Raw genomic sequence first — 27,079 nt, forward strand, 5'->3', positions numbered from 1 at the left:
TTATGTGAACAGGAAGCGCACAGAGGAAAGGTTCCCAGGCCCGGCCTCTGCCTCCTCTCCTTCCACCTCCAGACCCTCTTCTCCAGCTGTGCTCGGTGTCCGGGATCCGGTGGGGGGACGTTCGGGCTCACTCGGGGCAGCAGGGGCACCGTCCTGGCAGGAGGACAGGGTGGGTGGGTCTGGGGGAGGCGGTGGACAGCTGACAGCCGTCAGGAAGCAACGCCCGGCCTGCGCGGCTGCGTGGACCAGGCCCCCGGGTCCCGGCTGGATCGTGAGCCGTCTGCACAAACCCGCTCCTCAGGACGCTGCCCCCTGGGCCCCTGCCCCAGTCAGCCAGCCTGGCCAGGTGTCCACTGTGGTGCTGACCCCCATCAGGGCCTCCCCACTGGGCCAGCCTCGGTCTCCCGCACCCACTTCAGTCCTGCCGGCTCCCCCGAGGCCCCCACATGCCCCACTGCGCCCACTCCAGTTGCTTCTCTAGCACCTGCACGACTTTCCCCGCTGCTCCCCGCCCCCCCACCGCTCCTCCCTGCAGCCCAGGGCTGCCTGTCCGACTGAGGGCTCCAGGCTCAGCCAAGGGGAAGGAGGGATGTGCCGGACCAAGGGGTGCAGGTGACAGTGCTTTCCTTTCTTGAGGGTCCTGTGCTGACCTGGGGAAGGTGGGTCCTGGGGGCAGCGGGTCCAGCCTTCAGGTTGACGCTGAAAGCTTAGGGTCGGGGGTCCCTGACCTCAAACAGGCACTGATCATTGTCTCAGAGGCCGGGGTTTAGTGTGCGGTGGGGACGGGGGAGGGGGCTGGGGTGGGCATCAGGACAGCGCCTGCCAGCTTTGGACGGCAGGTACAAACGGGGGGCACTTACGGCAAAGACAATGTCTGGGGGACTGTGGTGGGTGCAGTCGGGGGGATCCCTTCCCCGCCCATCCCCGTCCCCCCCCCCCGCCCTCGGCGCAGAACTGTCCTCCCAGCCGCCACATCCCACCCCCACCCATCTCCTCCTCCCCATCGAGGCCACGAGCTCCATCTCCCCTCATCAACTTCTCCATCCATCTCAGCATCTAGCATCTGAGCCGTGAACAGCGCCACAGCCCCAGTCAGATGGACGGACTCATTACAATAAGGTCACTGGACCAAGCCTCCCGCTGCAGCAGCCAAGGAGAGGGGGACGGATCAGGGACGGGAGGGAGGGGACCAGAGGGTGGGGAGGGGGCCCTAAGCTCAGGCTTGCTGGGAGGTTGGGGAAGAGGCTGTTTCGAGGGCCCCAGGCAGCCAGGCAGCCCCAGTTCTGTGTGCGTTCAGGGATCCTGTCTCCCCACCCGTCACCTGGGGGAGGAGGGCCACACAGAGCCACCAGCCCCAGGACTGGGGGAGACCCTTCCCCACGGGGGCCAATACCTCTGTCCTCTGGGCGGGGGCCACCGTGCCCCCCTTCTCCAGGGAGCCGGGCCTCTCTGCGCGTGCCGAAGGCCCTGGGGGCCTCCAAGATGGGCATGGGGGGCCGGGTGCTCTCATGGGTGCAGGCATGGAGCTTCAGCACGTGCGCTGCGGGGGAGGACGGTCAGAGGGGGCAGGGCAGGGAGACCTTCCCTTGCTCCCTGCCTTGCCCCGAAGCACGTGGCCCAGGAGAACGGCCGCAAGGCTGGGTTCGCTAATGACCGGGCGCCGGGCGTCCCTTCCCTCCCGGGTGAAGACGGAGGCTCTGGGGTCCTCACAGGAGGCTGGGCCACTCACTCTGGATGGCGGACTCGCAGGCCTGGCCCACGAGCTGGTAGATGGTGGCCAAGGACTGTGGCTCGCCCTGCAATGGAGGACGGGCCACGTGGCCAGCGGATTGAGCAGCCCGAGTCAGTGCCTCCCTGTGCTTCCCCAGGGACGGCCCAGACCCCAGACTCCCCACACTCACCTTCTCTCCTCGCTCCCCCTTGGGTCCCGGCAGCCCCTGAGTGGGATGAAAAGGAGAAGCATCTGGACCCCGTGGCCGCCCGCCCACCGCACCCCCCAACCGAAGGCTTCGTGTGGGACTCATCCCAGGAGTCCCCAGAGGACAGAGGATCCACCTCTCCCGCTGCGAGAAGGACCTTCCCTGCCCCCCGGCCCCCCCCGAGCCTGCAGGCCCAGGTCTGCCCCTCCCCGGCCCCCAGAGCCCACGTCCCCTCACCTGCCCCCCACCTTGTCTGTGTTGGGCCGGGCAGGGGGCAGCCTGGGCTCTCTCCCCTGCGAGCTTTGTGCCGGCCTTGCTCTACAAACGTGCCCGTCGCAGGACACCCCGAGCGGTCAGCGGGGACAAGTCTGCACACGTGACCCCCCTTGCTGTCGGGCGGGTGGGCTGGGTAGGGAGGGGCTTACCGTGGGCCCCACAGCCCCCGGGGGTCCTCGCTCCCCGCTGCTTCCTCTGGCCCCCGCCGTGCCCTGGAAGCCCTGCAAAGGCGGGGGTTCCGGTTTGGCTGCAGCTCCCGTGCGGTGGCCCCTCCCTCCGGTCCCGCCTGCCCTGGGCCAAGAGCAAGCTAAGACAAGCTAAGGGAACCCTTTAGCTTGTCCCCAGCCCCCTGCAGGCTGTGCCTCCTGCCCACCCTGCGCCCAGGCAGCCTCCCGCACGCCCCGCCCGTTGTCGCTAATGCTGCACGAACACGTCCCCACCCGCGTCCCAGTAGTCCGGGTGTGACCGCAGGACGGGCCCCCCGGGGGGGCCTCTTGCAGGAGGGGCAGCTCGGCCTTCCAGGAACGTAGCGAGGCCGACCCCCGGGAGACCCTGGCCGGGTCTGGGCTGCCAGCACCGGACTCCCCACTCACAGCAGCTCCCCAGCCCGAGCTCCGCTCTGAGCTCCGGGAGCACCAGGCCGGGAGGGCAGGCGCTTCCGAGTGAGCCGCGGTGCCCCCAGCCCTCCCGCAGGGCCACCGGGTGAGGGTTTCTGGAGGCGGAGGGAGAGAAGGGGGCCCGACCTCGTCCCGAGGCCAGGCCCGCCCGGGAGCCCAGGCACCTTCCTGCCGTGTGGAATGGCGGCGTTTCCTACCAACCTGCCCGATGCAGGGAGCGGGGAGGGGGCGGGGGGGGCGCGGCTGCTGCGCCACCGCCGACAAGGCCCCCAGCCTGGGGCCCAGAGGCCTCCCCGGTCACTGCTCAGCTCAGCCCCAGGAAACCTGGGGAGGGCCGGTGGGGTGAGTGGTGTTGGGGGCTCACGGAGGAGGCGATACGCACCCTAGGGCCAGGGGGTCCGGGCAGGCCAGCAGTCCCCTCCAGGCCTCTCATTCCCTGAGGGCAAAGGAAGGGGTGGGCGGGGCAGAGGCAGGTGCCCCTCCCACAGTGACCCCCAAAACCCACCGCTGTGGGGGGTACATGCTTGTGCCGGGCTGAGGCTGGTCCATCCCAGGGCCTGCCCCCGCCCCGGGCAGTGGCCACTCATGCCCCAGTCTGTGTGGGCTGACGCTCCCCTCCCACCGGCCAGGCCCCGGCGGGGACAGGATAGGGGGGGAGGTGGGTGTGGGGTAGAGGAAGAAGCCCCACCACAGCCTCCATCTCCAGACCCTCCCGGCCAGGCTCCTCTCCCACCTTTGGTCCCTGGACGCCAACCTTCCCAGGGGTGCCCTGGAGGCCGGGGTGGCCCTGGAATAGAACAGAGGCAGCCAGCCAGGCTGGGCCGAGGTCCGACCCGGAGGGGCAGGCCCCGTCCCCAGACCCCCGTCCCGAGCACACAGCACTTGTGCTCCGAGTGTGGTCTGACCCAGACCTGCGAGCCGGGGCGTCCGTGGTCCCCCTTCTCTCCTTTGACCCCTGGTGGACCCTGGAGGGGGAAGATGGATGGGCTGGAGGGCGAGGGGAGAGGGGCGGGGGGATGGGAGGGAGGGCGAGGGGAGAGGGGCGGGGCGATGGGAGGGAGGGCGAGGGGAGAGGGGCGGGGCGATGGGAGGGAGGGCGAGGGGAGAGGGGCGGGGCGATGGGAGGGAGGGCGAGGGGAGAGGGGCGGGGGGTGGGTGAGTGCTGGGGGGTAGGCAACACCTACCACGGGTCCCTGGATGGTTCGGCCCTGGGTGCCTGGTGACCCCTGCTGACCTCCAGGACCCTCGGGTCCCATCTGTCCGGGTGGCCCGGGCTCTCCCTGGAGACACGGGGGTGTGTGGTGGAGCTGAGAAGACATGTGGCCCGTCCTGCGGCCCCTCCTTCGATCCCACCCTCCTGCCGGCCCATGGTCTCCAGACCCAGGCCCGTCACAGGCATCTTCATCCTCACAGACCACTCTGGGAGGGAGGGGTCCTGCTATGACCCACCGTATAGCCAGGAGCTGGGCCGACTGTGGACGGGCCAGCACAGAGCCCTGAACCCCAGACACCAGAACGTTCTACGAAACCTCTAAGGGACAGATGACACTAACGCCATTTAAACTGCTTGATTTGCAGTTTAAAAACAAAAGACTGCTTTCAAATAATCATGTGAGTCATGCATATCAATGCACCAAACTCTATAAAGAAAACCACAGGCATTCCCATTTGTGAATAGCAATGTGACAATCCTAAATAAAACCTGAGCGCACAGAAGCCTGCAGCCCATTAAATGGGCAGCGAGTGCTCGGTGACCACGCCGGCTTTTAACGGGAGTGGCGTAGTTCAGAATTTGGGAGAGATTCAATCATTCACCAAACTAATAGCTTCAAGAAGAAAAATGGTTTGCGTCCACAGCAGCTGATGAGGCACTAAATCTTATTAAACGCCCATTCTTGATTTTTAAAATCTCCTAATAAGGGTAGGATTTGACTATCACGTGGCAAAATGTATCTGTCTCAGCTCCCAGGCCAGCCCCACACTCAACCGGCAAACACCAGAAGCATTTCTGTGAAGTCAAGATGAGGACATCTTCTATCACCGCGGTTCTCTGACAAACTCTGGAGTGTCACCATACCAGACAAATAAACGAGAAAAATAAAAATAAAAATAAACGAGTGTAATAAAAATCGGAGTCAGTGAAGTGATTTTTCACAGGTGATGTAAATTTAAACCAGGAAATTCCAAGCAAACCATCTGAAAATTAAAAAACTATTGCAAATAAGATAATTGAATAATAAATGGGGCACAAAAGTCATACACAGAGATGACAGAGGATTGGGGGGCCTGACTGTGGAGCTGGACACCAGGATCCGCGTCGGAGGCAGCCGTTTGGACTCTGGAGTCCGTGGAAACTCGTGATGTGATTAGGCTGCATTTGAAGTTGGCGGGGGCTGGCTACCCAACCCTGGGAGGACCGACGGGGGCAGTGGTCTGGGGAGGGAGGAGGAAGCATGTTGTGTGTCGGAAGGTGCTAGAAGCACTAGAAGGGACTGTGAGCAGGTGGGCCCTCTCAGACTGAGGAAAGCCTTTAAACACGGTGCGAAAGTCAGGAGCCGTAGAGACAGACCCACGCAGTCCACTAGACAAAGGCGATTCTAAAATCTGCCTGGAGACACGTACGGTAGACCAGGTCAAAAGACAACAACAGGGTAAACTAGGCACAACTCAGGTCACAGGTGTTTCCGTTAAACCTAGAGCCCCACGAGCGAAGAAGAGATAACTCATCGGAGCGGGGGCTGGAGGCCACGCGTCCAGCAAGAAAATACCAGCAACTTTCAAAGCCGCTGGAGCCACTGGGGAGAGAAACACACTTCAGGGCAGAAGACACACGTCCTGGCCAGACGCCCAAGACTGCCTGTCACGCTGTCCCTAGGCTGGGGCCCCGCGGGGAGGGCACCATAGCCCGGCTGGGGGGCCCCGCTCCCGCCTGGGATTGGGCTGCGGGGGGCTCAGTCCTGCACCACCCCCCCAGGACGCCTCACAACTCACCCTGGGCCCTGGGAAGCCCTGCTCTCCTGGGCTTCCGTCCCTCCCGGGGTGGCCCTGCAGAGGCACAAGCAAGGCTGAGGCCGGGCTGCACGCTGGCCTCCCCAGCAGTGCCCTGGGCTCCAGTCCCCACCTTTAGGGGGAGAAGAAGGAGGGGCTCCGGGGGCGAGGGCGTCCTGGCCCACCCTGCCCCCCCACAGCCACCTGGTTACCGCGTTCATGGGCTCAGGCGGGTCTGGGTTCCAGCCCTGGCCCCTCCCTGGTGAGGTCTGTGGACCACCAGCTAGAACGGGTCCTGGAGCCTCAGGGTGGCCAGAGGGTCTGGACCTGCCCCACAACGGGGCCCAGGCCTGGAGCCGCCTCCTTGGAGGCCTGGGGAAAGGCCCCCCAGGGCTACCCTACAGCCCAGAGCGCCCAGGACAGAGGCTGCCTGCGTGGCTGCGACTTGTGGCCAGGGACCAGCGCAGTGCTGCCGACTGCTGGGCCCGGACCCCCACCCCAGCGGGGAAGTGTGGCTCCGACACCAGAGAGGGGCCTGCTCGGGAGAGGGCGGCCATTGGGAGGAAGGGGCTTGCAGGAGGCGACGCGTGGGCCGGGGGGTGGAAGAGGCAGGCAGGACACTCAGGACGTCGATCTCATCTGGGCGGTGGGTCTAGGGACGGCTGCGGGGCATGCGGGGGGCCACCCTCATCACCGCTGGCAGCAAGATGTTGCCAAGAGTCCCTGGTCACCTCAGGGAGGAGCTGCTGGACTCACAGGAGGTCCTTGGGGGCCCGGGGGCCCAGGGGTCTGCGAGGAACATGCACAGGCAGAAGGGAAGGCGGGGCAGGTCTCTCCATCCTTCTGGGAGAAAGGAGACCCCCACCGTTAAATGGACCCTTTCCTCAGTTCTTGTTCGACCCTAGAGCTCAGGGTATCCACGGACCAGGGTCCAGGGAATCTCCAAACCCACCCCTGGGAGGCTGGGGGGGAGGGGGGAGGACCTGGTCCTGGGTGCCCACCCCCACAGCTGCCTGGCACAAGCCCCCAACAGGACTCCCTCTCTCACTCCCTTGCAGGCCACCAGCATGGCCAAGCCCAGTGTGGGCACCCAGGGGAGTTGGTAAGGACCCCTGCCCACAACTGTGCCCACAGAAAAGGGCAGTGGCCCTGAGTACGTGGAAGCAGCCACCCCTGGGGCTGAGGGCTTCCAGGCCTGCTCCAGCCTGCCTTGCCTCAGGGCCTCCAGGACACACATCCAGCTGCCCTGAGCTCTGGCTCTAGCCCCGGGGGCCACCTCCTCCAGGAAGGCTGTCTGGATTTCTCCCAGAGCAGCAATGACCTGGATGGCCAGTCTACCCCCAGACTCTTTTGCCCTCAGTGGGCACTTGCCCGCCTACCGAAGCCGGAAGCTCGCAGCACCTGTCCTCCTCTGCCCAGGAGTCACTGCACACAATCTGTAGCATCTGGAGCTGGAACTGCAGGTGGGGGGGAGGGGCAGGGTCGGCCAGGGGCAGCTGGGTCGGGTGCGGGAGGGGGTCCGCCAGCCCTGGGTTCTCTGGCTCACCGAGGCTGAGCTGCTCCGGGGGCCTCGGGCCTTGGCCAGTCTCCCCAGCGAGACGAAGCCGGTGGTGGGCAGGCTGCCGGCCTCCCCAGTGGGCTTCTCAGCCACCTTCCGGCAGTCTACGTAGAGCCTGACCTTGGAGCGGCCCACGGCTATGTGCACCTGGGAGACACCAGGAGGTCTCCCGCAGCCCCGGGCCAAGCAGGGCTCCCTTCCACGCCCACAGGCCAGGGCCAGAGCGGGGAGGGGCAGGTGACCATCCCCTGGGGCCTGGGGTCAGGATCCTGACTCCACCCCAAGTCTCGTGAGACCCCCCCTCACGGGGCCTCAATTTCCCTTCTGTAAAATGGACCAAATGACATCCCGCACAGCCCCTCCCAGGGACTTGTGGGACGCAGGAAAAAGGGCTGGATGCTCTTTGACCCAAATTAAGGTAAGGACGTCCAGGGTAGAGGGGACCACAGGAGCAGAGGGGGAGCCACGGTGACGGGGGGCGGGCAGCCTGTGTCCTGCAGAGCCCTGTGTGGGGCCTGTCCCAGAACTTGGGAGCCAGGAGGGCCTTAGGGAGGGAGGCACATGCTCTGGTCCTTCCAGGACCTTCCAGGACCTTGTGGAAGCTCCCAAAGAATATCCTCCTCACTTCGGGCAGGTCGAAGGTGACCTCCTGCAAGGTGGCCCTGGGGTCACGGTTGAAGTAGGTCAACGACTTTCTGCTGGCTGAGGGGCAGGGCAGGGAGCACGTGAGACCCCCAGGCGAAAGGCGGGAGGACCCACCCAGAGTGGAACAGCAGGGTGGGGGCCGTGATGGGTGTGCAAAGCCTCAGAGGCCGTGCTGCATCAGTGGCCCCTGCCTCTGAGGAGTGACCTGGGCCCACCGCTCCCCTCCAACTGACCGTCCAGCAGGACCCCCACGACGGGCTGGAAGTCTTCAGCCGCCACCTGCCACAGCGCGAAGACCTCGCGAGGCGTCTCGGGGAGCAGGCGCAGGAGGAAGACGACTGTGTGTTCCGTGGGGAGGGTGGCCAGGTGGATGTCGCTGTGGGGACACAGCAGGGGCGACCGCAGGCCTGAGAGGAGGCCGGACCCCCGGGACCGCGGAGTGGTGTCCTCGGGGCCAGGCTGGGCCTCTCTGCCTCGGCTTCCCGTGAGTAACGCGGGGAGTGACGGGCAGGACTCCCGTCCCGGGCCTGTCAGGTTTCAACGGGAACATCTCCCCCAAGGCCCAGCAGGGACCACGGCCAGTGTCCATGATGATCGTTCTTCAGGGTCTCTGCATGGGTGGGGAGGGTGCAGGTCGAGGGCTCCCAGCAAAGTCTCTGAGCCTGTCTCCTGGGCCAGGAGCCCACAAGCCCAGAGGCAGCTCTGCCCTTGGGAGCTGCTCGGACTGGGTGGGCAGCTGGGGCCCGTGCTGGGGCCATGCCCACCCTGGTGCTCAGTGGTGGGGAGGGGCAGGGAACAGGGCCTGGAGTCACCCAGTAAAACTGCTAACGGCATGCAGCCTCCCTATTGGCTCTTCCTTTGCTCTCGGGAGAACCAAGGGCCTGGAAGACACAGCCCAGCCTCATGGCTGCAATTCTTTAAGCAAACCAACCCCAGGGCCTTGGCATGTGCTGCTCCTTTTCCTGAGCGCCCTCCCCTCTCCCATTCTCTCCTACTCTCTGCCACCTCCTGGGGAGCCTTCCTGACCCAGGGAGGAGCCCCTTCCATTCTTAGCAGCCCCAGGGTTGCATTTTGTATTTCTCGAATTTCTATTATAAAGTACGTGATCTACCTTTACAACGTAAAACATTTTAACTTAAGAAAAATTATGCTGTACATGTGGAATTTCCAATGAGTGATTAAAGACACCTCCATATACGAAGTGGGGTGACTATTAGACCTCGGAGGTCATCACAAGCCTTGATCGTGGTGAGTCACAAAGCAGTGGTTTCTTACAGACCCCGGATATTTGCAGAATCAAATTAAAGCACAAAGGAGGCAGGAGTTCTCAGGGAGACAAATCTGGTGGCCGCCGCCCAGAAGTCTGCAAGTTCGGTCAATCCCTGGGCCACAGGGGGAGAAGGACCCCCTCCCACCGTGGCCTCATTGCGCCCACAAGAGATTTATTAATCTGTGGAACTCGGATTCCCGGAGCCCACGTTCCCCCGGGAGTCTCCCTGGCTGGCTCTGGGGTGGAGCCGCTGGGCCTGGGGGACTCCCCCTCCCATGACCCCCGCAGGGTGCCCTCCTGCTCCCAGGCCCACGCCGCCCCAACCTGGCCCGGCGGGTCAGCTGAGCATCCTTGAACAGCGTGAAGGTCCTGAAGGGACCAAACGCCGAGGGCTCCACGGCCACGCCACGGATGGAGGCGGACTCCTTCTCCACCAGCCCGAAGGCTGCCATCAGGTCAAAGCCTGGGGAAGGGGGCGCGAGGGACAATCAGAGACGGGAGGGGAGGTGGGGGGCAGGAGGCAGAGAAGAAAGCCAGGTGTCAGGTGAGAGGAGGTGGCGGAGGCAGCGAGGGAGACGCAGGCCTCCCCCTGCCCTCCATCCTGACCTGGGGAAGGACACGCAAGCAGCACCGTCCTGCCCCTTCTGTTGCCCGCAGCCCTCGCCTCCCTGTGACCCTCAGTGCCCGGACCCCCGCCCATCCCACCCCCATCCCCCCTCGCCGGCCCTGCAGCTGGGGCTGAGCAGCTTGTTGGACATCCCGCGGGAGACCCAGCCCCAAGCTGGGCCCCCGCCTGCAGCCCGACCCCACTGCCCCGACCTGGCAGATCTCCCTGACCATGGGGGCCCACGTGTCAGCCTTCCCTCTGGCTGTCTCAGACCCACAGCAGTAAAGATGCGACGCCAGGGACCCTGGCTCAGCCCCTCGCCCGCCCAGTCCCAGGCCACCCCCAAGACAAGGACCCAGAGGAGGAGGGGCGGCTAGGGGCTGGTGGGGAGCAGCCGCCACCCAGGGTGGGGGGACCTACCTGGGAGGGAGCCATCCGGGTGGAGGGCCGGGCAGGCTGCTGAGAGGTGACGGAGGTCAGGGTCAGTGGGGAGGGGCCCCTCGTGGCCGGACACCATGACACACCTCAGGGACGGGGATGGGACAGGGACAGTGTCCTGCTGCCTTAGGGTCCACCCCCAGGAAGACGGCAGCCGGCTGCGTGCTGCCACCGGGGGCTGCACCCAAGGCGGTGTGCCCCAGGCGGCAGGGCCAGGGAGATGCCTGGGTGTGAGGACGTGCCCGGGACACTGCCATCCTGGGACCCAGCTGTGCAGGCCTGCCCCACTGCCAGGCTCTATGTGGGCGCTCAGGATCGCTCACGGGCGAGTGCGTGCAGAAACTGGGACCCTCAGGGCGGGAAGCGGCTCCCCCCTCAAAAAATAGGAAGGGTGCTGAGCCTCAGGTAGTGAGGCCCTCGTCCCCAGAGGTATTCAAGCCAAAACCAGGCAACCCCATAGAGGGGACGCAGAGGGAAGCTGGGGCGGTCGGCTAACTGGCCTCTGAGGACCTTCTACTCCGAGCGTCTGATTGTCCAAGAAAAGCAGCAAAACAAAACAAAAGACTCCTCTCAGCCGGGTCCTGGCCTGCAGGTGGTGGGGCTGGGACAACCGATACCCCGATGGTGGGGCCAGCCCGGCATGGGCCCTGGGCTCCACTGCAGCCACCCCGTCTGTGGTCTGCATCCAGCTTCCTGCTCCTACAGGCCAGACGTCTGCCCTGAGCCTGCCAGATGCAGATCCAGGAGAACACCGGCTGCTCCCCAGCCTTGGGCACCTGCAGTCCGGGCCACAGCCGCGATCCCCTCCGCGTCAGCCTGATGCCTTCAGCTGGACTGCAGTGGCCTTAACCCTTGGGGTAGCGGTTAGCATCCTACACCGAGGAAGGTCTTGCGTGAAGACCGGATCTCCTTCCGCTAAGGTCTGCAGTGCAGGGTGCCTCCAGGAGTGACAGGGCCCACACGTCCTGGCTCCCAGGGACCTGCCAGGGTTCTGGGTCCGGCTGGGGTCTGCTGGGGCCTGGGGGTCTTAGTGCCCACTCACCCGTCTGGCCCGTGGCAGACACTGCCACACTCTTCCCTGCTCCGTAGACGGCTGAGACCAGGACCTGGTACTTGGTGGCTGCCAGCAGGTCAGGGAGAGTCACATGGCTTCTGGGTCCTGGAACGGAGATCTGGTGGGGGAGGGGAGATGGTCACCTGAGCGTCTTTGCTCATTTGGGTGTCTCAGCTCCCTGTGGGTCCTGCCATGGAAGAGTGGCCCCCTTAACAGGCAGGGTGGGACGTGTCTCCCCCAAGGCCCAGGACCCAGGGGCCCACGAGGGGCGATGGCTTCCCGGCTCCAGGGAGACCCACCGACTTCACAGGTCCCGAGCCTGAGGCCAGTGCGTAGGAGAGCTGGTAGTGGAGAACATGGCCACTCGGGGGCGTCCAGCTGACCTGCAGGCTGTCGGGCGACTCCGAGGCCAGGGCCAGGTTGGAGGGTGGGCTCCGGCTGCCTGCGGGAGAGCAAGGTGCGGGGGGGCCTCAGATGGCAGCACGTCCCCCACTCTGCACCACATCCACCACCCTGCCACTCCACGGCCCCGCCACGCTGCCCAGTGGCCTCGGCCAAGACAGGGCCACCAGGCCAGCTCCAGGACCGTCTTGGGCACTGTGTCACACCAGGTGACTTGGACCCTCGGCCATCCCAGGGATGCCTGCCTGGATGGCTCAGGACCCAAGTGGTCCAGCTGCAGGGTCAGGGACTCGGGGGACTGCCTGTCGGCGGCCCACAGATCGAGGGGTCTGGGGCAGAGCAGGGGTCACCTACGGGGGGTGTAGCGGAGGGACACGGGGTCACTGCGGGCCCCGTCCCTGTAGTAGGCCAGGATGGTGATCTCATACTCCGAGTGCCTCCCCAGGCCGGGCAGGATGGCCGTGCCCAGGTTCCCCGGGACGGAGATCTGCGGAGAGGAGGGACCGGGTGTCCAGCCCGTGGAGTTGTGTCCACACGTTGGGGCCCAGCCCGGGCCACATGCAGGCCGATGTCCCCAGGGTGCAGCACGGGGATCTGAACCCCGGGAGCTGGGCTGGGGAAGGTCTTCTCCCCCCACACCTTATGGGCCTTCCCCTCTCCCAGGGGCGTCCACGTGATCTGGTAGACAAGCACGCCGGACGCCACTGCGGCCGCCCACTCCAGCTGGACTTCGTCCCCAGGCAGCTCTGTCACCGACAGCTGGCTCGGGCTGGGGACTTTCCCTGGAAGAGGGAGACTGAGGCTGGGGTGGCAGAGGGGCCCCCAGTCTTCACGCACAGTGTCCGCAGGGCCCACTGTCACACCTGCCCAGGTACCCGCCCTCACCTGGCTTGGTGCTGCACAGAGCAGACACCGAGCAGCTGTGTTGATCTTAACTGTCCAGGGGCGCAGAGGGAAGCAGCCTGGGGACACTCACGTGTGGTCAGGCGGCCCGTCAGTGTGGAGGAGCTGCCCCCAGGGTAGAGGCAGGTGACGCGGACCGTGTAGGCGGTGGAGGACGAGAGGGGGCCCAGAGTGACTGAGGTGGCGCTCCCAGGAGCCTCCGTCTGCAGGCAGGTGGGGGTGGGGACACGGGCAGCTGCGGAGGGGGCAGCCCCGGCCAGAGGGAGACCCGGGCCTGCCCCGTGACCACCCCCAGGCCGGGGAGATGGGGACGGACTGCAGGATCCACGGCACCGGGGCGGGGTCTTGCCCACCAGCCTGCCCAGCAAGCCGGCGTTTTCGCCTCTCGTGACGCCGCGCGCCCCCAGCACAGCCCGCCACAGCTGTCACGCACGAGGGTTCTCGTGTATGATTCTTTGCTTCACGTCTGCCGCCCCCAGGGGTCCACAAGGGCCGGGGTGGTATCAGGTGCCCTCCACTCCCCCTGTACCGGCTGAGGCTGTGCCTGGGGAGACCCGGCCACACCCACCGACCCTGAATGCAGGGCGCCCAGTGGGGGAGGCGGAGGGCACTGGGTCCCCGTGGACAACTCATGGCCCTGGGAAGCCCAGGACATTGGGCCCCGGGCAGGGCCTGGCCTCACCTGTCCCGAGTGGCCGCCCTTGCTCGAGACGTAGCTGACCCTGAACAGGCGCACAGGCCTCGCGGTGCCCTCCCAGGACACTCGGGCCGAGTCGTGGCTCACGTCCGAGAAGCTCAGGTGTCTGGGGGGTGCCAGGGCGGCTGCAGGGCACACCAAGGCCTCAGGGACCGCCCCACACGTACGGGGGAATGGTGGGCGATGGCCAGGGCTGGTGGGGCTACCAGATGGGGTCGGGGTCCCCCACCCGTGGAAGGTTGCAGGGAGCCAGAGTGGGCAGCAGCCTGCGGGCGGAGCACTCACGGGTCCTGGCGCGGATGCTCTGGGCCTCGCTGGTCTCTGCCCCTCGCAGGCTCCGCACCCACACCTCGTAGTCCCTGCCTGGGGCCAGCCCATCCAGCAGCGCCTCTGGCTGCCCCACCCGCACCTGCGGGAGGCTCACGCTGGCCCTGCCTGCGCTGCCCCCGCCCATCCGCCAGCCCAGGCTGGCTCCTCCGCCTCCCCTTCCCCCCTGCCCCGCACCTCTCTCCCCTCCCCCCTGCCCCCGCACCTCTCTCCCCTCCTCCTTGCTCTTGGGGGAGGTGGGTGAGCACTGCACCAGGTACTGGGTGGCCCCTGCCGAGGGCTGCCAGGTGAGGTGGATGGCTCTGGGCATCACTGCGGCCAGGGTCAGCGCCTGGGGTGGGGGCAGGGGCGCTGGGGGAGACGGGGGCAGGCGTGGGGGGGCTTTAGAAACGCAGCTCAGGCAGAATTCAGACCCATAAACTAGCGGGACAAAGGGTCTCAGGCAGCTCAGGCCAGGTGTGTCTTGATGGAGACACAGAGCGGGGAAGACCAGAGCGGGGTAGGGGGGGCACAGACAACTGAAGTCCCTGTCCCGACTTCGCCCTGGGCCACCCTGCCGGTTTCGCTTAAGGCCAGATGCTGTGTGGTCCCATTTATATGGAGGGTCCATAGACAGAAAGCAGATTAGGGGTCCGCAGGGGCCGTGGGGAAGGGGAGGATTGGGGGTGACTGCTAAGGTGTGGGTGCGCAATGCTGGGACAAACGGAAACCACTGACTTGTACACTGTAAATGGGTGAGTCGTAGGGTGTATCTCAATAAAGCTGCTGGGGGGCGGCTCACGCAGGCCCTGGGGGCCTGCAGGCTGGACGGGGCGGGAGCCCCACCAAGAGTGCGAGCAGCAGCAGTACTGGGTCCCAGCCATGACTACCCCGTCATCACTGTGCTCAGAAGAGGACACTGAGGGTCAGAGAGGCCCAGTGACTTGTCTCGGTCACAAGCTGGGGGTGTGCCCCACCCGGGTTAAGACTGCTCCGGTGCCAGGCTCCGAGGTGAGGCTGCGGGCGGGGGCAGCCCTTACAACCCTGAGCCCAGGTCCCCCCTTGCCCACCTGTGGTCACCAGGCCCTGCAGGCCCTCACCGACGCCGGCCTTGTAGACGGGGAGCACGGAGACCAGGTACTCCGTGCTGGAGGTCAGGTTGTGCAGCTCTGCTGACGAGGTGGGCGCCTCCACCACCACCTGGAACAGGAGCCGCGACAGAGTGGGTGGGGTGGGGGGCAGGGGCGCGGGCCGGGGAGGGCTGGGTTCGCCCTCGCTCCCTGCGCGGCCGCGTCCCTGGCCAGGTCTGGGCCATCTGCGGGGGAAGGGGCTGCGGTTTGGTAGCCCCCCGCCCCTGCCACTCTTCTTCCTCCATGTTGGCTTTGTGTCGTGTGGGCCCGACTCTAGCCCTGCCTGCGTGAGGGGGGGGCCCTCTCACCTCCCTGGGGGCGCCGCCCTTAGAAGGCCGCAACACGATCAGGTACTTGAGGGGTGGCCGCGGGGCTGGGGTCCAGGACAGGTGGATGCTGGAGGAGGTCACCCGGCTCAGGACCAGGCCGGTGGGAGTGGAAAGGGGGTCCAGGGCCGGAGCGGCTGCGGCCGGTGTAGCTGTGGGACGGGAGGGGGCGGCTGGCGACAGTGGCTCTGCCTGCGCCCCTGGGGGCCACTTCCGCGAAGGACAGTGCTCCCCCAGGCATCCTCAGAGCCCTGAGATCCGCGTGGGCAGGCCCTGGTGGGGCTGCGGCCAAGCACGGGCGACCCTGCCCTCGCGCCGCCCCCGCTCGCTCACCTGGGCCCCCACGCAGGCGCCCGCCCTGCACCTTCTGGCAGACGAGGCGGCTGAGCAGACCGGCCAGCGTGCCGAGCTGGGGGAAGTCCTGCACGCTGTGGACGGTGATGTCCAGAGGCTGGGACGCCAGGAGCCTCAGCTCAGCATCATCGGCGTTCTTCACGCCTGCCGCGGGGTGGGGGTGAGCTGTCCGTTGTGCAGCCAGGACCACTGGGCCCCTGCCAGGCATCCAGCCGGCAGAGGCTCCTTCCCAAGCCACAGACCCAAGACTCCACAGGCCCCAGAATGGGGTCACCCGGCCGGGCCCCCGCGAGAGATGGGCTGGTGTGAAGGTGGGGCTAGACACCCGAAGGTCCCTCTCAGGCTGTGCCATGCCTGCCTGGGTCTCTGTGGGGTTTGGGGCCAGGAGGGAGGCCAGTGTGCTTCCCTCGCTAGGGTCAGGCCCCGGGGACGGTCTCTGCTCCCAGGAATCCCCGCCCCCAAGTCTGGAGTTTCCTTCCCAAGGGACAGATTTAATGACTGGCCAGTTAAGGGAGCAGAACAAGGCGTCCAGGCCACGCACAGGCCCGTGCAGACAGGAGGGGGCACGGAGCCGCCTACAGACACGTCATCAGAGAGCGGCCTTGCTGCCCACGCCGACGCACGCGGCTGCCTCGGAGCAGGGACTTGTCCTCCTCATTCGCAGACAGCGGGCTGAGGCTCGGAGGCCACAAGACCTGGAGCCCGGGGGGCGGTGGGGGGAGTGTGGGAGCCACCCGCTGTGAAAACTCCCCGTGAGAGCCCGGGGGCTGCTCACCCACGGCAAAGACGTCGACACCCAGACCCTTGAGCGCGTGGCCAGCAGCGCGGGCGTCGTCCTGGGACTTGCCGTCCGTCACCAGAATCACCAGCTTGGCCGCCTCTGGACGGAGACCCGCCACGGGCTTCAGGTTCTGCTCCAGCACGTGCGTCAGGGCCAGGCCTTGGGTGCAGTGAGAATAAAGAGCTGGCAGCTCCAAGCACCCTCCCAGCCCACTCGCGATGGCTCCGCCAGCCCTTGGCCCCCTGCTTTGCCCACCAGGCCAGTCCTGGCCCCTTCAGGCTGCGGGGGCCAGGAGGGCAGGGATGCCCCCTCTCCTTCCCTCAAAGGCACCCAGAGACTCAGGGACCGGCACCCCACACCCTGCTGCCTGCTCAAGAGCAGCGAGGCCCCAGGACGGGAAACAGGGAGGGGACTTGCGGTGGGGGGAGGGGTCTGCCGGGGGGGAGACCCCCTGACGGGGGCTGCTGCTGGCAGGGCCCCCCCCAGGCAACTGGTGGGCCCTCCCAGGGGCCTCTACCGACCAGAGGAGTCTCCTGGTTTCAGTAGGACTGCCCAGCACACCATGTTCACCATGGATGAACGAGCTGGACTTGTCCTTTGCAAAGGCGTCAATACACAGCTCTCAGGCGGGGCTCAGAGCACACGTTTCCAAGTCTGGGAGGGTGCGAGGGCGGCGGACCTCGGGACAAGACCTGAATGGACCCCGAGGAGGGCGCCGGGGCCAGGCAGACCTGTGAACGTGTTTCCGCCTCTGTAGTGGAGGCCACGCACGGCGGCCAGCACCTCCTCCTTGGTGCCAAAGGCATTCAGGTCCCACTCGGTCTGGGGGTCCCCGCTGTACTGAGTCAGGCCTGGAAGGGGAGGGGTCCCCGCTGTACTGAGTCAGGCTGGGAGGGGTGGGCACACAGCAGGCGGGCAGGACACACACGGCCTCGCCCGGGTCACCAGGGAGGCACATTTGCAAAGCCTCGCTTTCCACACAACATCCCCCCAGGAGCCAGCTGTCCTCCAGTGCAGGTGGGGACCCCACCCCTGCCTGGCCAGGTGGGAACTTAGCCTTAGTTCCCAGAGGCTGCGTGTCTCCTTTCCCAATTCTCCCTCCCTTTTCCAAGCATCGCCTCTGCTGGGGGCTGGCAGGAATTGTGAGGACCACCCCGGGTGGGGCGCAGGGCTGGGACCCACCTACTTGGACTTTGTCTGGCCCGATTTCAAAGGGCTCAATGATGCTGGCCAGGAAGTCTTTGACCTGCTGGAAGTGACTGTGACCAATACTCCAGGACCCATCCACCAGGAAGATCATGTCCACGGGTGTGGGGGACGTGCAGCGGAACTGGGGTCCGGCTGGGGAAGGAGGGGAGGGAGGCGAGGTGCTGGGCGAGACCCGCTGCTGCTGCTGGACCCTGAACTGCCCCGGAGGCGGGCTGCAGCCCCAGCATCTCCTTCCCTGGGGCAGGTAGAGGGTGAGGAGCCACAGGACTCCAGCCTCAAGTGAGGTGGGCAGCTGGGTGTTGGGGGACAGGCACTAGGGTCTCCCCAGACTTAGAAAACCCCACTTGAACCTCAGCCCATCATCCCAGGTTCTCTGAGCTCCCCCAGAGAGGGTTCACAGGACATCCAGCCGCTCTGGCACCTCTGCCCTCCATCAGCCTTGGCGGTGCTGGTCACGGTGCGATTGTCTATGGCGGGGGAAGGGGGGTTCCACCTTCCTCGTCTGGCCAACACGACACCCGGGCCCAGCGGGTAGAGGCTGCCCCACGGGGTGCCAAGCGGGGTCGGGGGTCAGCACCACGGACAGCTCCCAGCAGCCACCCCTCCTGCCAGCTCTGGGCGGAGGCCTCACTGTTTGGTCCAAAGGACCCAAGAGCTCTTTGGAGACAAAGCCACACCCCTCGATCTGGGGCTCCCTGAGTTCTGCACAGACAGTGCCTCCAGGCCAAGCCCCAGAGCCAGGGCCAGACCCCACCTGAGGCTCCCGGACAGGGTTGGTGTGGTGAGACACCCCCCCAATGGGGGAGGCAGGCCCTGGCCTCAAGGCCCTGCATTGTTGGGGAGACCATCTTGTGAGACCCCAAGTCCACTGGGAGACAGCAGAGGGCCCGCACCCCAGGACCCCACGTGAGGCTAAGGAAGGAGGCACTTTCTTCCATTCCAAGTCTGACGGCAGCAACAAAATCAGAGACATCTCAGGTCTGATGGGGGAGGCACAGCCCTGCCTGCAGGGCCTCGAGGGAAATGCGGTGCTGTGGTGCCATCCCGCTAGCCTGCAGAGGCTGGCACCCTGGCCGTCTTACCTGGCTTCTCTCTCCCTCCAGCCGAGGCCCTGGCGTGGTTCTGCCCTTCCAGGTCTGGGGTGCGCTGAGCAGGGGCCTCCCCATCGGGGCCCCTGGGTGGGGGCTGCTCCTCACCAGGTACTCCTGGGGGGGGTCACAGCTGTGTCACCTCTCACCAGCCACACTCAGGCTGGGGGACTCCTGAGAGGGCTCAGGGTGGTGGGACCAGGCACTGGGGCCCCAAGGACACCCCCAGCAGATGACCTGGGGACCAGGCACACCCCCAGCAGATGACCTGCCCCAGTGGGTTTAGTGAACCCAGGAGCATGGCAGCCAAGCCTGAGTGAAGCTGGACAGTGTGAGGTCAGACGGAGGAGCCGCGGAAGCTCAAGACCGCTCCTCGTCCCAGGCACTTACCGTCCCCCAGCTCGGACCCACCAAGCGTGGGCAGGTCTTGGCTTGGGGCCAAGGCCACTGGGGGCTCAAGGTCTGGGCTCCCCACGTGGGAGGGGGTGGGCTCCAGGGTTGCCCCCAGTGGCCTCCGGCTGCTTCTGCTCGCAGAGCTACTCTTCAAATCTTTGACTGCAGAGAGATGCGAGGGGCTGTCAGGACCACTAGGGAGGGAAGAGAGGCCTGGGGCTGCACACAAACCCTCCCCGCGAGGGTACGTCCAGGCTCCATGAGCCCCAGCCTCCTGGGAGGCAGGCAAGGGCATCAGGTACAAGCAAGGCTCCCGGGAGGCTGCCAGGACTGAAAGCCAGGCCTGGGGCTCCCAGTCGAGGGGCTGCAAGGGCTCAGCTCCAGCCCCCTCTGCACACATGCACCCCGGAGGGACTTACTCACAAACTCCCTCCGAGCCAGCAGGATGTTCCCTGAGCCCGTGAGCTCGAAGATCTGCAAGGTGTACCCTTTGGAGGGGCTCAGGCCCCCCACCGTGGCCTTGGGGGTCTTGGTAGTCAGCATCACCTCCTGCTCCAGGTCCCCTGGGGTGGGGGTGGGGAGAGCTGTCGAGCCCACCGGGGTGGATGATGTGTGCACGCGTGTGTGCACCTGTGCGTGCAGGTGTGCTGCGCCCACTGTGTCCTGCGTGTGCCTGCAGGTATGTCAGTGAGTGGTAAAATCCTCCAGGCGCCTCCTCTTCCCCCTCCCCCAGCTCCTCCCCTTGGGGCGGGGGAGGGAAAAAGGGGAGAGGTCTTTGTTGCTCTCTCCAGGACCTGATGGGAGGGGCCTGCACTCCTCGGTAACAAATGGAGAAAGAATGTATCTCTGCGGCAGCAAAATAATATGCCTTTACAAAGCTTCCCCAGAAGGACTTATCCTCCCCAGAGAGAGGACCCATAAACCCTCCAGATGCCCAGCACAACAGCCCTGCAGACAGCATGAAGGTGTGAAGATGGGGGCTGCACACAGAGAGAGTCCCCACCTGCCCATGCACAGGGGGCTGGACAGCACACAACAGCGAACCTGCAAACATGTCCCACTGTGACTCTGTGAGTCTGACTAAAAAAAGAAACTATTCCAAAGGGGACACTGCCAAGCTCTCAGGGCAGGCAGTCGTGGAACCGACTGGAGGGACTGCAGTCAGAGGTCAGGAAGCACCTGGTGGTTCTTGGGTCTCAGGTGCTAGAAAGGGGATAAGGGAGGAAGGACCTGCACGCCCGCCCCATCGTCCATTGTCTTTCAGGGCGGACGGCCCTCAGCCTGGGTCCAGCCCCACGTGGGGAGGTGGGACAGGCCGGGAGGGCGAGGGTGTTGGTGCTTCATATGACTCAAGCTGCGTAATTTTCACAAAACCATCCCATTTTGTAGGTGGGAAAACCGAGTCACACAGTTACTCAATGGTAGAACCAGGATTTAAAGCCAGGTCTGTTGGGTTCCTGGGCCCGCCTGCACAGGGGAGGGATGTACAGGCAGGCCCTTTGAGGAAGTGAGTCCTTGGCATGTGACCATGTGCCCCCCCCCAATCTTTGGGTTGAGACCCTGAAGAGCTCCACCCAGGAGCAAAAGGGTTAATGAGGACAGACTGGCTCTTGAAAGGGCTGAAGCCCAACTTCAAATAATCTTAACTTCTAAAATGGAGTGAAGATGACCCCGAACTGCTAGTTCACATCACTGTCTGTCAGAAACAAACATAAATTGTTTCTGAAGGAAGGCAACGTTATCAAAGGCCATAAATTATTTGTATAAGTTGTCACAACGTCTGGTGTGCAGTAAAAAATAACCGGATATGCGAAGGAGCAAGGCAATGTGATTGAATGTTAAGAGAAACATGAGACAACAGAAAGAGAGCCACAGATTTCCCAGATAATGGAGTCATGAGACTTTAAAATAACTATGCTAACTAGTTTGAAAATTTAAAAGACGAGCCTATGAATTCACATATCAAACCATAAAAAAGTAAAAAAAGGAATTCTTGAATGCAAAAACCAAACGGAAATTTCCAAATGGAAATTCTAGAATGTAAAAACACAGGGACTTCCCTGGTGGCACAGTGGTTAAGAATCCATCTGCCAACACAGAGGACATGGGTTCGAGCCCTGATCTGGGAAGATGCCACATGCCACGGAGCAACTAAGCCTGTGTGCCACAACTACTGAGTCTGCACTCTAGAGCCCATGAGCCACAACTACTGAGCCCATGTGCCACAACTACTGAAGCCCGTGCACCTAGAGCCCGCGCTCTGCAACAAGAGAAGCCACCGCAATGATAAGCCCACGCACCACAACGAAGAGTAGCCCCCACTGGCCGCAACTAGAGAAAGCCTGCACGCAGCAACGAAGACCTAACGCAGCCAAGAATAAGTAAATAAATAAATTTTATTTAAAAAAGAAAAAGAAAAGCACAAAACATGATGTTAGAAATTCAAAGAATGACCTAACAGCTTGTTACACACAAATGAAAAGATAAATGGTAGAAGATCAGTCAGAATAAAAAACACAAAGTTAAGCATGGAGAGATAAAGGGATTGAAAATATAGAAGAAAGAGTAAAAGGCATAAATACAGAGAGAGAATGGGGCACAAGCAATGTTTCAGAAGATACAGCTAAAGAACTTCCCCAAACTGTAAAACAGTAGACACCGATTTGAGAAGTTCTATGAATCTGAAGCAGGAGAAAAGAGACCCACACCTACAAACATCAGATTAAGTGTGCTGAGAATCCAAACAGGAAAAAGTCTTAAAAGCAGCCAGGAAAAAGAAAAAGACATTACGGCAGCAAATGGGTTGATAACTGAATTCTCAAGAAAAACAACAGAAACCAAGAGACATTCAAAGGAGTCTTCAAAGTGCTGAAGGAAAGTTCCAACTTGAAATTCTATACCCAGCAATAATATCCCTCAAGAATGAAGGCGGAATAAAGACATTTTCAGACAAACAAACAAAACCCCCCCAAACACAAGAATGTGTAACCAGCAGACCCTTACTAAAGGAAACATTTTCAGGCAGGAGAAAAATAACCCCAGACATGCTGGAAGGAAAAGAGAACAAGGAAAGGGTAAACATGTGAGCTGGTCCAAATTCATGTCGAATTTATACACTACGCAAATGAAAATGTTTTATGAGATTTAACATGGATATAGAATTAACATGCATGAAAAGGGGATAAATGTAGTTGTGCTGCTCCTGTGTGGGAAAAGGTAACGTAGCCATCATGGATGCTACACGTTGATAAGTTAAGGATGGCACGGTGGTCTCTGGGCGATCACTGCAGGAGTAAAGGGATACGTAACTACTGAGCAGAGGGTTACATGGGATGACAAACAGTGCTCAGTCGTCCCCCACCTACCCATCAATCTTAACTTCACACACAAAAAGAGAGACACTAGACGCTGTGGGCCTCCAGCTGTGGTGCAGCAGGAGTGACACAGAACCACTTATAAAGGATTGTTGTCAACCAAAGATAATCAAACCTGAATCTGACCAAACCTCTGGGACCTGTCAATCTTCAGGACAGACGGGGGTAGGGGAGCGATAAAAGTGGCACCACGGGGATGCCATCAGCAGAACAAAGCATGTTGGAAGTTCTGGCGGACAAACGATCTTCTTTCTTCAACAAGTAAGTGTCAAGGAAAAGGGGGAGAGAGGAAGCTGTTCTAGCTGGAACATTACCGGAGACACGGGAACAGCACAGTGTGAGGACTCTGTTGGGAACTCAGTGCAAAGAAGTCAACTGCAAAAGATGCTTATCAGGCAAGCTGGAAGATTTTTAACACAACAAATTACTTACTGATGGTTTTGAAATATTTTTACTTTTTAGGCATGTCAATGGTATCAGAGTTATTTTTTTGGTCCTTCCTTTTAGAGAAACATACTGAAATATTTATAGACAGAATTATATAGTGCCTGAGATTTACTTTAAGATAATACACTCTAAGGAAGGGGTTGGAGAGAAAGACATGGAACAATAGTGGCCGTATGTTGATAATTGCTGAAGCTAAATGCTGGGAACATGAGGCTTCATTACATCACGCTCTCTTCTTTTGCATGTGTTTAAAATTTTCCATAAAAATTCAGTGCCACAAAAAGACAAGAAAGGAGAGGAAAAAATTATAGTGTAACAAAATGAAAACAAGTAGGAAGATAGTAGATTTAAACCCAAATATATCAGTAACTTCATTAAATGTAGGTGGAAAAATGTTTCAATTAGAAAAAGATTGTAACATAAAAACAATACAAATTCTATGCTTCTTAGAAGATGCATCTAAAATGAAAGACTAAAGAAAAATTGAGTAAATGAATGGGAAAAGGTTTTCAGCGCAAACGCTTCCTGGCGGACCAATACTTATCTCACAAAAAGGAGACTATAAGAAAAGACTGCAACCACAGAGATAATGAGAATAGTTCATAATGAAAAAGGTTCAGTCTACTAGGAAGATATGATAATTCTGAATTTGTATGCACCTGATATCAGAGCCTCAATGTATAAAACAAAGATTAGTGAGAAACCACAGAAAGATGTATCTATAGTCATGATGGGGGATTTAAAACACTTCTCTCAGTAACTAATGGGATAAGTAGACGCACACAAAATCAGCAAAGATAAAAAAGATGTGAAAAATAAGGTAAATAAATTTGGCTTAGTTGAGATAGTAGAAAACCACAGCCAGGTCAACAAGGGGGTTCTGCTCGGGAGCAGAAGGGGTGGAGACCGGGAGGGGCCTCTCCTCACCCTGGGAGTGAGCTACGGTTTGCCTTTGCATCGTGCGTGTACCAATCCTGCAATCACACACCCACGACTGTGGGCTCGTCTGCGTGTCAAACCTCAACTTCTGAAAGGCTGTAACCCTCGCAGCCCTCATCCCGTCTGGAGGTTTGTGCCGGGTTGCCAGGCGCCTCTGCTGCCTGCCCTCCTGTGAGATGCGCTCGGATACCGTGAGTGTGCCCTGGCGCTGGGCACTGGCAGAGCCCCGAGAGCTCTAAGCTTGAGGAGGAGCCTTGTTTCTTCCAAGTGAGTGAGCGCCTTCTGCGTGCGCCAGGCGCGGGGATACGGCGGTGGGGACTTCAGGGTCCCGCTCTCCTGCCACAGCTTCCCCGTGTTAGCGGGGCAGTGGGGGGAGGAGGCAGGCAGAGTCGCGAGGAGCCGGGCACGGCGACCGCCATGCTGACCGCGGTCACCGTCAGTGCGCGCACAGGGGAGGCGGGGCCCTACCTGCCCGGGGCTTCACCCGCACCAGGTAGCCGAGGCCGAGGCTGCTCCCCTCCGACTCCCTCCACTTCATCTGCAGCCGGTCCTCAGGCAGCACCGCCAGCCTCAGGCGGCCGCTTGCTGCGAAGGCAGGACGGGGGTCAGGGCTGCCCCCTGGCAACCGCCCCAACCAGCTGTGGGGGCCCCAAGGCAGCTGGGGCCCCATCAGGGGTCAGAGGGGGCCAGTCCCACCTGGGGGAACTCGAGAAGAGGCCCCACCTGGGGCTGAAGGAGGACCGGGCCCGCCTGGCAGCTCCTGGGAGGGCAGACTTCTGTCCAAGGAGGCCCCCGCCCCCGTGGAGTGAGGCCAGCCTCCCAGAGCGGCCGTAACTGCCCCATCGGAGACGCAGGCACTGAGCCAGCACGGCAGCTGCCAGCCCGCCCGGATGTTCCCGCCAAGTCCCCGCAGCGGGAGACGCAGCTGCGCAGCTGCAGACCCCAAGGTCCCCACTAGGTTCACACAGCCCCTGAGGGTGGGGTGCCCCGGGGTGGGCCTGGCCATCCTGGGAGGAGGACGGGGTAGCGGAGGCCTCAGCCCTCAGGCACAGCCTGACCTCCCAGCTTCCGGGAGCTCCTTGGCGGAGGCGACTATTTTTGGAATGTGGGGACAGAGATGGGCTTCTTCTGGCGGCCCCCCTCAGAGCTGGGGCACAGGGGAAGGGCAGGGCTGGGGGGAGCCCACGGCAGACACAATGATCGCCTAAGAGCAGAGAGCAGCTGAGCCGGGTCGCCGGATGGGCCCCGCTGACCCCTGGAGCCTAAGCTGAAAGTCAGGAACGCCTCAGGAGCGGGGGCTTTGAAAAGCCACTTGTGAGCAGGAAGCCCAGCTCATGAAGAGCCTCTGTCTCCCTGCGCCCCTGGCATGTTGGGGGCCGTCCCCAGCTGCCTTCTGAGTCTGCAGGTCAGGGCCCTGGTGGGGCGCCTGGGAGACAGCACCCACCCAGGGGCACCCCCCACGGGGCCACCCTCGGGGAAGCGCAGCGTGGACGTGGGGCCCCGCCCCACCCCAGCCCTCCCCCGTCTACCCAGAGCCTGCAGGGACCTCGTGCTGTCTGGACTCAAGTGTCTGTGGGGGTCCCTTAGTGACTTGGCCCCCTCGGGGTGATCCTGTCAGAGCCCCAGGGACAGAGGGCCCCGACCACCTGCGTGCAGAAGTATAACCACGAAGATGCACCACCAGTAAGGAGGCGGTTACCAGAGCCGGGGCTCCGGGCTGGGTGGCTGCACGATGCGCCCCTGCCGCCCCCCATGAGGCCAGGCCTCGGCGGTCTCCTGCTCCTTCATCACCCGTGGGAGCCGGGTGCACGCCAGGGATGTGGCCGGCGGGGGTGGAGGAGGCTCACTGGGTGACCAGAGCCTCGGACAGCCCCTGGAACGCGGACACCACCTCCCAGTGTCAGTCTACGCAGCCCTCCCCCACGCGTTTGGGGTGTTACAAAGGATACTGCGACCAGCGTTACCCCGAAAGGGACACACTGTGAACGTCCAGTAGGGAGTGGAAGCGTCCCCTCGCTGGATGGGGTGGAGCCGCCCAAGGTGCTACCCGCAGCGGGCAGGGGGCTGATGTGATGTGTGCCTTAAAGGAGCTTAAATGAGCAGGGACCTGCTGAAGGCAGCATCTTGGGCTCTCCTGGGGGGTGGGGGTATCACTTTTTACTCTAGATTCTGCTGTTTGAAAAGTTCACATTGAAAAGGCATCTGGGGAATGATGGAAAAAACCATTAATGTGAGAGGGAATTAAATGCACACCCAGTGTGTTAATAACTGTTAAAAAAAAAAAAAAAAAAAAAAAAAAAAACCCCGGAAAACAAAAAAAGCCCAAATAAATAGAAAAACCGCAAGGCCACATGGTCAAGCCACAGCTGAGGACACTGTGGGCAGAGCTGTCCCCTCTTCCCGTCTCTGCCCCGAGCATCTGTCCCCCCAGAATAGCAGCTGCTGGGGGCTCAGGGCCAGAAGGAGGCTGGTCCATCAGAGGACCTGTGCCCTGGGCAGGTACGGCCTGGGGTTGGGGGCAGGCAGGGGCCACAGGAAGCCCACATCCGTGTCCTCACCTTGTCCCTGGCCGAGTCCCAGGGTGACACCCAGCCACAGCCAGAGGCTGACCCCGAGGCGGGGGCACACACGGATGCTCATGGTGCGTGGCCTGCGGGAGGAGGAGAGGCCACTCAGCCATCTGTCCGTCTGTCCCTTTCCCCTCCTGACCTCGAAACCAGAGCTTCTTTGTCTGCGCCTGTGTGGGCCTGGGGCTGAGCCCATACCTGGAGGCCTCCAGCCACTTGCCCTCCCGTCCCCAGGGGCCAGCGTCCCACAGGCCTTGGGGAGCTTCCTGGATCGGGAGGTCAGCTCCCCTCCGTCTGCCCACCCACACCCTCTGCATCCCGCCCTCGGGACCTTCTCCACAGGCCAGCTAGGGGCCTGGCCACTGCTCTGGTCACTCGTCATTAGACCAGCCTGGGGTGGCCACTGTCAGGGCCAAGGGGTCTGGGGAGGAAACCACGGCCAGTTGGGGGGTGACCCTGCCCACAGCCCGGAGCGGCATCAGAGCTGGGAACGGGACCCCTGCTGGAGCAGGGCCCCAGCTGTGCCGCTCCCCCTGCTGGCCCCAGGAGGGGCGTGTCCTGGCTGAGGACCGGCCACCCAGGACAATCAGCCCCCTGGCTCCAGACCTGGCCTCTCAGTGAGGCGGGGGGAGCCCCAAAGGTGGGGTTGGGTCCTGGGGGGCTGTCTCTGGACCTCTGCTGACAGAGCAGAGGGGAACGCAGTGCAGGATCTCAGGCCTCCGGCCAGCCCCGGCCCAGACACACCCAGGGCAGTGGAGCTCAAGGGGGTCCTCGGGGCTGCAGATGGGCTA

General features: G+C 62.6%; 1 protein-coding gene across 1 annotated transcript; it reads right to left on the reverse strand.

Annotated features, from left to right (window-relative positions):
• On the reverse strand, positions 1–26,605 carry COL20A1 (collagen type XX alpha 1 chain). The gene is made up of 36 exons (XM_060077817.1): positions 26,487–26,605; positions 26,280–26,371; positions 24,190–24,306; positions 19,381–19,524; positions 18,980–19,123; positions 17,454–17,612; positions 17,003–17,122; positions 16,266–16,430; positions 15,470–15,634; positions 15,119–15,288; positions 14,751–14,880; positions 13,907–14,052; positions 13,660–13,783; positions 13,360–13,499; positions 12,751–12,880; positions 12,414–12,556; positions 12,129–12,261; positions 11,672–11,814; positions 11,361–11,490; positions 10,301–10,336; positions 9,598–9,736; positions 8,237–8,379; positions 7,951–8,060; positions 7,347–7,505; positions 7,180–7,257; positions 6,557–6,643; positions 5,804–5,857; positions 3,724–3,777; positions 3,546–3,599; positions 3,195–3,248; positions 2,345–2,416; positions 1,902–1,937; positions 1,748–1,796; positions 1,394–1,540; positions 521–650; positions 1–280 (listed from the first exon to the last, which is right to left on the reverse strand). The coding sequence occupies exons 1-36, from the start codon at positions 26,603–26,605 to the stop codon at positions 1–3; spliced, it is 4,296 nt and encodes a 1,431-aa protein (XP_059933800.1).
• Between the last annotated feature and the right edge of the window lie 474 nt (positions 26,606–27,079).

Source organism: Mesoplodon densirostris, chromosome 16 (genome assembly GCF_025265405.1).
Source record: "Mesoplodon densirostris isolate mMesDen1 chromosome 16, mMesDen1 primary haplotype, whole genome shotgun sequence".
Lineage (NCBI taxonomy): Eukaryota > Metazoa > Chordata > Mammalia > Artiodactyla > Ziphiidae > Mesoplodon > Mesoplodon densirostris.